Source organism: Suncus etruscus, chromosome X (genome assembly GCF_024139225.1).
Source record: "Suncus etruscus isolate mSunEtr1 chromosome X, mSunEtr1.pri.cur, whole genome shotgun sequence".
NCBI classification, from domain to species: domain Eukaryota; kingdom Metazoa; phylum Chordata; class Mammalia; order Eulipotyphla; family Soricidae; genus Suncus; species Suncus etruscus.
The window spans coordinates 10,791,662-10,804,555 of NC_064868.1; the positions used below are offsets into that span (position 1 = coordinate 10,791,662).

The following is a 12,894-nucleotide window of genomic DNA, read 5'->3' on the forward strand; positions in this document are numbered from 1 at the left end:
CTAACTATATAGAATGTGTTCATACAATATGAATAGCATGTATATAAATATAAGTGGAATTATGCTAGGGTTTCATAACTTGCTTTTTATACTTAATGTTACTTTTATTTATTTATTTTTGTTTTTGATTATACCCAGGGGTGCTCAAGGGCAACCCCTAGCACTGCTCTGGGGACAAAACCCAGACCCCCTATATGCAAAGCATGCACTTAGCCTACTGAGTTCCAAAAAAAGCCAACTCCTTTTAGATTTTAAGTAGAACTGGATGCAAAAGAGGTTACATGTAATTGAGAGACTGATAGTCTAGAAAACCCTACCAAGGATTTGCCTCCTCTATCTTCTAGCAGTGATCTCTCGTCTGGCTTTCTGGATGTTGTGTGGCACTGTGACACAGTATTCAGTGGGACAGGATACATCAAGCATATCCCTAAGAAGTCAGGTTAAAGTCAGCAAAATCAGAACAGTGGTCCAGAAGTTTTGCTATGGATTGGTTATTAGCTCAGCCATCCTGAGCAGACCAGTGACCTGAATTCTTCAACTGCTCAGACACAAAATGAGCTAAAAAAAGGTTCACAGCCATTGCACTTTAAAAGTCACTGGGTAAAAACACCAGGAAAATTAACACAGTATTTGAGATTTTATTTTATTTTTATTATATTTTAGTAATATCTTTAAGCACCGTTATTTCTGAGATTTTAAACAAAGGAAAAGAAGCACTTTTGATGGTGGTGGTTGTTTTATTTATTTATTAATTTTTAATGATATATATTTTTTTGGCTTTTGGGTCACACCTGGCAGTGCTCAGGGGTTACTCCTGGCTCTATGCTCAGAAATCGCTCCTGGCAGCTCGGGGGACCATATGGGATGCAGGGACTTGAACCACCGTCCTTCTGCATGCAAGGCAAATGCCTTACCTCCATGCTATCTCTCCAGCCCCTGAGTGTTGTTTTAAAGCATGAGCCAAGGTTGTAGTTAATGGTAGAGCCCTAACATGGCTGCATGAAACTCTGGGTTTGATTCCCCGGCATCACAAAGTCAGTTCAATTCAATTTTTAAAAGCATCTTAGAAGAAATCAGGTTAAAATAAATCTAGTAAGGTTGTGAAGAACTTTAGGGCCCCAGTGAGCACACTAACATCAGTAATTTCAATCAGGCCTATTTTTCCTTTTATTGGTTACCTTACTCTGCATCCTACAAAGGAGTTCTGAATGAAGAAAAAGGAAATGCAAATAAATACAATGCTACTTCTATTCTAAACATTCCAACCACTGCTACAAAAATACTTAGTGAGCCACTACAAAGGTAAGTAATACCTCTATGGCCCTGTGTCTCAAGTCCTGGGAACCATGATCTCAAGTTAAGATCATGAACTGTTGAATTCCCTAGATATTGTCTAGGATCCTTTAATAACCATAGTCTGTATAACCTAAAATGTAATCATTATAATTGTACTACAGGCTATTTGTCTGCCCATCTATGTAAATTGTTTCAACCAAAACAGTACTAATTCCAATGTGTTAAATTCCATTGTCAGGCTTAATATAAGAAATGTTGGGTTCTGCCCAGTGAAGGCCAACAAACACAGTGGGCAACACAGATGATGGAACCACAGCATTTTTTTTGTTTTATTTTGGGGCTACACCCGGTGGTGTCAGGGGTCACTTCCTGGCTCTGCACTCAGAAATTACTCCTGGGAGGCTGAAGGGGTCATAGGGGATGCTGGCGGGCAAGGCAAATGCCCTTCCACTGTGGTATGACTATAGCCCCAGGGAGCCACGCCATTTTAACAGAAAGCAAAAAAGGGGGACAAATAGCCCCAGAACACTTAACTGAAGGTCAAGGGTGAAACTCCCAATCAGTGCTGTGTGCATGCTGCACGTTTCTTGTTTCCCCATCAGGCTTCCCCTATCCAGGGCTAGGTCTAAATCTAAATCTACCTGACTGTGCCATGTCACTGATCTTGGTAAGGAGATTCTTTTGGTAATTAGAATCTTTCAGAGTCCAGTAGAAATTTCTGGAAGGGAGGGGGAGGGGCGGGGAGAGACTGGGCTCGGCTCCCGCAGGGCCACAGGGCTGCGGGGCCAAAGATTTAGCACTGAGGGTACCGGGGGTTTGGGGGGCCCAAAGCACGATACCCGCGTCTCTCAGGCCTTCTTGCCGCCGTTTCTTGCGTGTCTCCTTCTTGACGATCGCCCGGCACTTCTGGTGGCTGGAAGATGGAGACAAGCGGACCCAGTCAGTTGGACCAGAGAAATGAGGCTTCCCGGATCCGAATAGGCAGAACAGGCTCTGCCAGGACTTCCCGGCTTCGTCCTCCCCGGGCCCGACGGCATTTCTTCGCCTTCCCGCCACCTGTTCCCCTCCTCGCCTCCCTCAACGCACACAGCCCACCACTTGGGGTTGGGAGCGGGAAAGCGATCGCGTGGCCGCAATGGCTCGTTGGCTTGGGACAGCCCCGTCTCCCTTACGACCCAGGTATCCTCCACGCCGAGGAGCAACCGTCCCCTCTTCTGGTCAGTTGTTTCGCCCCCTTCGGCTCAGTTTACCTTAGTTTCTCCGGAAGAATTAGCTCCGGCGACGCCATCTCGCCGGCGCTGCCACACCCCCCTCCAGGAGCAACGGAAAGTGGCGGGTTAACGGAAAACGGGGCTCTGCGCAGGCGCGAGTGGAGGGCGGGGCATTTGCGAACTTCCGCCGAAGTTGACCAATAGCGATCGACGGGGCTCTTTTCGCTGGCCCAGCTCCTCCCAGCGTGCACAAGTCGCTCCTTTTAGACAGGAAACATATATAAAATAAAGTCCAGCCAGGCTTCTCCCACGCTGGGAAAATAGTTCTTCCCTCCTGCTGCTTCTCTTGCGCCTCGTCACTACTTCTTTCACTTTTTCGCCTCATAATAAAGACACACTCCACCTACTTCCCGTTCACCCGCGAAAGCTCCTCCACGCCCATCGACTCTGTTTCCCAGCCAAGTATCCGCCCAGCGCGGCCTCAATCCCACCAATCACCGACCGGGCACAGCTCTTGGCCCCACCCACTCTGGCGCTGCGACCCGGAATCTGACACCTGCGGCTGCAAAGTCGGGTCCGTGGGATTTAAGCGCTAAACGCTAAGCCCCTGAAATTTACACCCTAGTGAAAGCCAGGCAGCCATCCGTAATTTGTATGGTGCTGAAGCAGCCAGTGAAAGCAGCTGTGGTGGTGGTGGGGGGAAATGGGTGGTTGTAGATGCATATTCAAGTCTCTGTGACACTCTAGAAAATGATAGAAAAATAGGGCACTAAGAAATATAGGACAGAAACCCAAGATGACTTACCGTCAGCGCACCAAGGAGTGAAGAAAAGCTGAAACCTACTTTTTGAACTTTTTAGTGGAAGGTGGGAATGAGATTGCTGTTGATTGAGCCTAAGTAATTGGCATCGAGAGGAGAAACAGTATGGAATCCGCCAGAAATCCCCAGAACTGTAACTATAGAATTTAAAGGGTATTTCTAGACATCAGACAGTACAGAAACATGAGTGATCGGTGGCTAAGAAGTTTTAAGTACATTCTGTGCGCAACAGGGAACCTTTGAAAACTTTTAAGCAGAGGCAGGTTGTAGGATATTTGCAAATAGGACCATTACTGTGGTTTGCAATATCAAAGATGGAAAAAATAAATATTGCAGTCTAATGAGTGGTGAAGGGCCAGATATAGTACAGTGTAGTTATAAGGCACATACTTGGGGCCTGAGCGGTGGCACAAGCGGTAGGGCGTCTGCCTTGCACACGCTAACCTACGACAAACCATGGTTTGATGTCCTGGCATCCCATATAGTCCCCCCCGAGCCAGGTCCAACGTCAGGAGTAACCCTTGAGCGTCACTGGGTGTGGCCCAAAAAACAAAACAAACAAAAAAAAGGCACATACTTTGTATTGTCACACACACACATATGCCGCCACCAGATCCCTGGCACTATGTTCCTCCAGCATCATGAATGTGTTTCCCCCAGTAAAGCTCGGTGCAGCCCTGCAGCCCCCCAGAGAACATCTTAATGTGGCCCTGGAGACAGGAGACGATAGAGTATCCATCCAGGTTGCTATCTTCATGGTTAAAATCCATGTAGGCAGAAGTTAGATTAACTAGAGTCCTAAGGTTACTTGAAACATTTCAGAAGAAAGCATTCTGTGGACCTCCCTGTATAGATAACAGAAAGATCAGTGCTCACTATGCAAAATGATTGCAGACTTAGCAGCATTTCTGCCCTAGCCTTATGCCAGCCACCAAAAAAGGCCTTGCTAGAAGAAATTTAGTTTAATATTTCTTAATGAATTTACTTGTTCTGATGTGCTAATCTATAAAGCCCTCTATATTCACTTGCTTCCCCCTTTCATGGGGACCAATGAATCTCTGATGTCTTCTGAGCCCATCTATTCCTGTATATTTTATTTAAAAAACTCACTGTCTTCATGTTATTCTTTAATATTTACCCACTCAATCTTATCTGACAATTAGGGCAATCTCTCTGTTCTAGCTCTGTTCTCCCCTATTACCACCCACCACTGGCCTGGCTCCAGAAGCTGAGCAGCAACAAATCCTGAGTCCCTAACAGTTGTCTTGGAGACAAGGTTGGCTGAGAATCATAGGGAGGCACCCCACCTCCTGAGCTCTACTTGAGAGCCACACTCCCAAAGTAAATAATGATCATTTAAAATCCATAGAGTCCAATAGGGACTGAGAATGTAGGGATCAGGCCTGCAAATAAGACAGCTGTGAAAATTTCACAGGAAGTAGCTGGAGGGGCTGGAGGAATAGTACTGTGGATAGGTCACTTGCCTTGCATGCAGCCAATCTGGATTCCATTCTCTGTATCCTGAAAACCCAAGAGTGTAGAGCCAGGAGTAACCCCTGAGCATTGCTGGGTATGCCCCCCCCCCGGCCTGCCGCCGATATACCAAGGAAGCACCTACACAGTTGAGAGCTACCTTGTTTTTAAAATGACTGAATAACTACCCTGACTTGGCTTTGCTCCTCTCTTCCAAAGCAAATTTTCTAAGATATCCAACTATTAAACTCCTCTGCTTCAGAAGCAGAACCAACATTAAAACTTTGCCCGTCTCTTTTAATGGATACTCCTTCCCATACCCCCAAGTTTACCTAGTTCATAGATGTATCAGCAATTAGAGCTATAGAGTTCAGAGGTGGGTTGTCTGTATATTGTAAACCCAAGTCTTCATTCACTCTGATCTCCACAAACTAGATTACTGTCAAGACCTCAATGTTCTCATCTGTAGAAAAATCAAGCTAGTAACAATGATCTCTGTATTGTGTTATCTGTTGGCATGGTGATTAAGCAGCAGTGTTCCAAAAACATTATTATGTCATACTCATCGTCATTATGGGTGTCAGAATCACTCCAAACTCTTAAAGGGTAAGTGAAGACTTTGCCCTGTGTTGTCAGAAGTAGTCCACCCTTTATATCACCTAGAACACTCTAAAGCACTTTGTTGCCTTCACAAAGTGTTGCACAAAATCTTATATTTCATTTATTTCCTTTTATTCTTTTTATTTAATTTGTTTAAACTTAATCACCATGAAATGATAATGTTATTCCTGATTGGGTTTGAGGCATACAGAATTTCAGTACCAATCCCTTCACCAGTGTCCAATTCCCTATACAAGTATCCTATAATTTGCTTCCCACCAACCAGTCTGCTTCTAGGAGAGGCTCTTTATATTTATATATAAATTTTGCATGGTTTTACATTAATGTTGCTTATAGAATTTCATACATTACAATTTACTACTTCCTCCCAATCAAATGCTTTCCTTCACCATAGATGTTTCCCTCACCATAGATGACCTATCCTCCAAGCTCCCTCATGTGATGTGTTTCCTACTAAATACCACTGTCTTTGAGTATTTATTATTCCACTATGTTTTCTTATATCCTAGATATGAGAGAAATCACTCTGTGTCAGTCTCTCTAACTTCACTCAACACGATACTCCCCAGGCTGCTCCAGGTAGCAACAAATTTCATGACGTTACCTTATTTCCTCTAAAAATTTCTTTATCTTTTCTTATGACTCAGTAATATTCCAATGTGTATATATCCTATAGTTTCCTTATCCAGTCATCTATTCTTGGACTCTTGGGTTGTTACTCAGTATTAGCAACTGTGGGTAGTGCAGTTGAGAACAAGCTAGAGGCATCTTCAAGGATGAAATGCCATTGACAAAGCAAGTGGAAGCAGGGATAAAGAAATGGGATTACATTAAACGGAGAAGCTTCTGTACCTCAAAGGAAATGGTGATTAGGAAACAAAGGCTACCCACGGAGTAGGGGAAACTATTCACATAATATTCATTATATAAGAGGTGAATATCTAAGATACACAAGTCACTGGTAGAATTTAGCGAGAAAAAAAATTTAATCCCATTCGAAAATGGGGAGAAGAAATGAACAGACATTTCCTTAAAGACGAAATACAGATGGCCAAAGAGCACATGAAAACTGCTCCTTGTCACTAATCATCAGGGAGATGCGAATCAAAACAACAATGAGATACTGTCTCACAACACAAGGTTTGGTACACATCACAAAGAACAAGAACAGCCAATGCTGACAGGGTGGGGAGAATGGAACTCTCATTCACTACTGATGGGAATGTAGACTGGTTCAGCCTTTTTTTTGAAAACAATATGAAGATTCCTAAAAAAAGAAACCAACTAGAAATTGAGGGCAGGAGCAATGACACAGAGGTGGGGCATTTGCCTTGCATGCAGCTGACCCAGAATGGACCACAGTTCGATCCCCAGCATCCCATATGGCAGGGATCCTCAAACTTTTTAAACAGGGGGCCAGTTCACTGTCCCTCAGACCATTGGAGGGTCTGACTATAGTAAAAACAAAACTTATGAGCGAATTCTTATGCACACTGCATATATCTTATTTTGCAATGAAGAAACAAAACAGATACAAATACAATATGTGGCCCGCAGGCCATAGTTTGAGGACCACTGCCATATGGTCCCCCAAGCCAGGAGTGATTTCTGAATGCATAGCCAGAAGGAATCCCTGAGCATCACTGGGTGTGCTTTCCCCCAGATAATAGAAAATGAGATTCCATATGATCCAGCAATAACATTCCTGGGGATATACCCTAGGACTCCAAAAACACTGTTGATAAGCCCTCTGCATTCATATTTTCATCGCAACACTATTTACAACAGCCAGAATCTGGAAACAACCCCAAGTGCTTGAGAACAGATGAATGTCTGAAGAAATTGGTATATGTACACAATAGAACATTAAACAGCTGTTAGGAAAAATAAAGATATGAAATTTGCATATACATAGATGGATATGGTGATTTTTTTTTTTTTTTTGGTTTTTGGGCCACACCCGGTGACGCTCAGGGGTTACTCCTGGCTATGCGCTCAGAAGTCGCTCCTGGCTTGGGGGACGGATATGGTGATTATTATGCTGAGTGAAGTGAGTTAGATGAAGTGGGATAGACAGAGAATAATTGCACTCATTTGTGGGATATAAGAAAAATAAAAGATAGTATGAAAATAATATCCACAGACAATAAAGACTAGGACCAGGAGGACCAGTCCATGGCAGGAAGCTTGCCACAAAGAGCCAGGAGCACCGTTAGGACAGAGAAGGACCCATTATGACAATGACTGTTGAAGCTGTTCACTCAGGAGCAAAACGGGGATAAATTGATATACATGGTATCTCTTCATTAACAATACTGCAAACCACAGTGCCAAAAAGGAAAAAGAGAGAGAGAAGCCTGCTCCAGAGGTAGGCAGGGGGTGATGGTGGAGTAAAACAGGATATTGGTGGTGAGAAATGTGCACTAGTAAAAGTTGTTATTCATTGTTTGACTGAAACTCAATTATGAACAATTTTGTAACCACGGCATTTAAATAAAGTAATTAATTGAAAAAAAGATCCCTTTAGCTTCAATGTCATGGAGGAGTCTGCTTAGTTTTCCTCTATACATAGTTTTCCTCTATGTACTTTATGGATTCAGGTCTGAAGACAAGATCTTTAATACATTTCTGGCTGACTTTTGTGCATGACATTAGAAAGAAGTCTGAGTTCTTTTTTTTTTCCATGTAGCTGACCATTTTATCTAGCACCAGAAGCTTTTCCTGTTCCACTTCCTTTTTTCTCCTTTATTGAAGATTAACTGATCATATATACCTGAGAGTCTGTCTCAGGATATTCGTTTCTCTTCCATTGATCTGAGGGTCTGTCTATATCCCAGTACCTTGCTGTTTTAATTACTAGCACTATGCAGTACAGTTTGAGGTTGGGGAAAGTGATACCTCTCATCTTTTTTCCTGAAGATAGCTTTAGCTATTTGGGGAAGTTAATAGTTATATATGAATTTCAGGAATGTTTTATCTATTTCTTGGAAAATTGTCATAGGCATCCTTATAGGGACTACATTGAATCTTGCAGTACTTTGAGTATTGCCATATTTTTTTCTTCTTGATTTTAGGACCACAGCTGGCAGCACTCAGCAGATGCTCCATTTCTTCATGTTGTCTTTTATTTCTTGATGTAGTGTTTTTAGTTTTCTTTGTATAGATCTTTCACCTTTTTTTGTTTTGTTTTGTTTTTGGTTTTGGTTTTTGGACCATACCCAGTGGCACTCAGGGATTACTCCTGGCTCTGCGCTCAGAAATATTTTCTGGCTAGGAAGACCATATGTGATGCCGGGTATCGAACCTGGGTCCATTCCAGATCATCTGCCTGCAAGGCAAATACCCTACCGCTGTGCTATTACTCAGGCCTTGGTCTTTCACCTTTTTAGTTAAGCTGATTCCAAGGTACTTGCAAAATCTTAAATTCCTGTTTTGGGGGGCTGGGGGAGAAGTTGGACCAGACCCAGAGATGCTCAGAGGTTACTACTGGTACTGCACTCAGGAATTTCTCTTTTTTTTTGGGGGGGGGTCATACCCAGCAGTGCTCAGGGGTTACTCCTGGCTCTACGCTCAGAAATGGCTCCTGGCAGGCTCGGGGGACCATATGGGATGCTGGGATTTGAACCACCATCCTTCTGCATGCAAGGCAAACGCCTTACCTCCATGCTATCTCTTCGGCCCCAGGAATTACTCTTGACAGGGCTTGGAGGACGATATGGGATGCTGGGAATAGAATCTGAGTCAGCCGCGTGCAAAGCAAACACCCTATCCATTGTCCTATGGCTCCAGCCCCACAAAATCAAAATATTAAATTCTGGGGGTTTTTTTGTTTTTGTTTTGGGCCACACCCGGTGATGCTCAGGGCTTACTCCTGGCTATACACTCAGAAATCTATCCTGGGGGCCGGAGAGATAGCGCAGTGGTAGGGCATTTGCCTTGCATGCAGCCAATCCAGGACAGACGGTGGTTCCAATCCCGGCATCCCTTATGGTCCCTTGAGCCTGCCAGGGGCAATTTTTTTATTTTTTTTATTTTTTTATTTTTTGGTTTTTGGGTCACACCCGGCAGTGCTCAGGGGTTTCTCCTGGCTGTCTGCTCAGAAATAGCTCCTGGCAGGCATGGGGGACCATATGGGACACCGGGATTCGAACCAACCACCTTTGGTCCTGGATCAGCTGCTTGCAAGGCAAACGCCACCGCTGTGCTATCTCTCCGGGCCCAGGGGCAATTTCTGAGCGCAGTCAGGATTGGCCCTTGAGCGCAGCCGTCGGGTGTGACCCCTCCCCAAAATAGAAATCGCTCCTGGCTTGGGGGACCATACACCGTCCATGGTCTGGCCTAGGTTAGCACGTGCAAGGCAAAAGCCCTACCACTTGCGCCACTGCTCCGCCCGAAATATTAAATTCTTAAAACGGATATTTAGCAGTGAGAACCCTGAACTAGAGAATGTCCTCAGTGAGTGAAATATGGTTATGCAAATCAGGTTTGCTAGATCATGTGAGCCACTCAAAAAGCATCAGCATTTGAATTATAACATTCCTTATGATTTACACAAAACTTACACACCAGGTAATAAGACTACTCTAGAGTGATACACCTAATTTTAAAAAGTTATATTTATATAGTTAAATTTTTTGGTTTGGGGCCCACCTAATGGCTACTCCCAGCATGTTGCTTGGGGCATTATGTGGTTCTGAGAATTGAAGCCAGATCTCCAGCATTATAAACATGTGTTGCAGCACTCTGAGTTATTTATTCCAGCCTCTATTTTATTTTATGATGGATCAGAAATGAATTTAAATCTCTTCTCCTTTTATAGGAATTAAACAGTAATCTTCAGCAATGAACTACTGAATTCATTTTTATGAACTAGCTAAAACGGTTCAAGTGTATTTCATTATGGATGTTACTCCAAAAGCCAATTCGATTTCCAAATGACAGTTAAACATCTTGTGAAGTTGATAAATCATAAGATACAAATAAGGTATATAGAACAAGAAGAGATAGTATAGAGATTAAGGTGCTTGCCTTGCACATGGTCAACACTGATTTGATCCACACAGCACTACATAGGGTCCCCAAGCACCACCGGCAGTGCTCCTGAGTACAGTTACAAGTAGGCCCTAAGCACTTCTGGGTGTGGCCTCCAAACAGCTAAAATTTAAATATGAAATAGCCTAATTTTACACTCCAACAAATAAAACAAGTGTGGGTGGGCATCTTCCAAGTGATGTTCGGGAACTTCTGAAAATACTTGTTCCTCTGAGTTGGACAGTTCAGAGTTTGGGCTCAGTGGTGCTAGTGGCCATAAAGATCATATTAAGAATTGCTTAGGGGTGCCAGTACAAGGCACAATAGCACATCAGGGAGGACGGTTTTTGCCTTGTGCATGGCTGACCTGGATTCTATCCTAGGCATCCCATCTAGTCCACTGGGCACTGCCAAAAATAATTCCTGAGCACAGAGTCAGGAGAATCCCATGAACACCACTGGATGTGGCCCAAAACCTAAAAAAGTAGTGTTAAGGGTCTCCCCAGGGCTACCTCCAACAGTGTTCAGGGGGCCAACACAGTCCTGGGGATCAAATTCGAGACTTGTACATGTGTGGCATGAATTCCATACCCTTGAACTAGCTGTTTCGCCAGCCCCACGATGGGTAACTTTATTCTGTAACATGTTTTATATTTTTGGTAATTGAAATATACCATCTACTTATTTTCAAACACACACACATATTCAGTTCCTTTTTATGTGGAAAAAATACCCAACTTCTGATTTCTGTTGGTAGAAAATAGGTAATTAACTTTAAAAATTAAAGAAAAATGTTTACTTATATAATGTAATAAAAATTTCATCACCAAATTTGAGTCCATAAATATAAAATGACTACAGAGAATTCATAAACACATTTTAATTTTTCTGCAAGCCTAAGGGATAGCAAGGAAAGTGCCTGATGTGTATTCTTCCTTTTAGTGTCCTTTTATTTCTTGCTTTAGTAGTAGGATTAATTTCAGGACCTGTGCAAAAAAGATTATTTTATTTCTCACTGCCATCAGCATCAGTCTCCAGATTTATTCAGAAATATGTAGTGGTGGGTTTCAAGTCATCTCCAACCTTCGTAAATATGCCAAAGGCTTTATATGATTCCTATATTACAATGATAGCAAAATAGCAAGATAAGGATTTTATTAAATATGTATGAATATGAAAATATATACAAATCAATATGTGTACAGCTAATTCAAAATTTCTTTCAAGGGCCATAGATCAAGATTAGTGGACTTGAAGGACATGGTTTATATGCAGGAGGCCTGCATTCAGTTTCTACCACAATATAGTTCCCTAAGCAAAGCCAGGAGAAATTCCTGTGTTTAGAGTTAGAAATAGTCCCTGAACACCACCCCTAGATATGACTCAGAAGCAAACAAATAATTAAAAATAAAAAAATTAAGACAGGAATACTGAAATTCTTATTTCTGGATTCTTGTGTTGTTCATAGCAACAAAAATGTTGGTAGTTTGAGAAGGAGTGATAACAAAATAGGTCTCTGCACTCAGTACTAATTCTGAAGGATGGTAGAATTAGGAAAGCAGGATTCTGGGTATCTATCCCCAGGACAGAAAAATATTCATTCAGAAGTATGTATACACACCATTATTCATTGCAGCACTCAGTACAATAGCTAACACTTAGAATTAACCAATATGTCCAACAACAGATGTGTGAATCATGATGATGTGCATGGAATCCACAATGGAATATGACACTACTACTACTACTACATGACACCAAGTAAACCAGAACAGATAGGATAAACACAGGATGATATTACTTATGTGTGGTATTTAGAACAACTAGATTAGGGAATGCAATGGTTTAAAGGGGGGCTGCCTAGTTCACCCATGTCCCCAGTGTAAAAGGAGGAAAAGGAAAATGCAGGAGAGAGGGAGAAGACAGATGAGAAGTAATGGGGGCAGAGATCAAGGGGATTCAGATACATCAATATATTAAGAAATAATAGTTAAATATCCAAACCAGATTCAACACATTCAAATCAGGAGACCCAAGCTTTAACAACCTAACTTAAAAGGGTGCCTGTCACAATTCGGGCTGGGGGACAAGCAGTGTGTGTTTGGGAGGGAACATAGAAACATTAATGAAATTAGGGAAATTAACATTTGTGGTAGGATCGGTGCTGAAACACTGTATATTTAAAATTCAACTATGAATAACTGTATAAATCTAATTGTACAAGTATCTTTCTCAAGTCCATTCACATATTTCCAGAGCATTTCCCTCATCTGTGTCTAGAAAATGTACAAGCAAAATAGCACTGGGGCTAGAACAACAGTCACTGGTTTGTTCCCTGGCACTGCTTATGGTCCTTTGAGCCCCACTTATGGCCACTCCTGAGCACAGAGATAGGAAAAGTCTCTGGGCACAATTAGGTGCAGACACAACCATCCCCCCACA

At 42.5% G+C, this 12,894-nt stretch overlaps 1 protein-coding gene across 1 annotated transcript in view; it reads right to left on the bottom strand.

The window, feature by feature from the left end:
- Positions 1-1,950, bottom strand: part of ZRSR2 (zinc finger CCCH-type, RNA binding motif and serine/arginine rich 2) — a 40,038-nt gene extending 38,088 nt beyond the window's left edge. The window contains exon 1 of the mRNA XM_049767455.1: positions 1,938-1,950. Coding sequence (XP_049623412.1) covers positions 1,938-1,950 — 13 coding nt within the window. The remainder of the gene's footprint in view (positions 1-1,937) is intronic.
- Between the last annotated feature and the right edge of the window lie 10,944 nt (positions 1,951-12,894).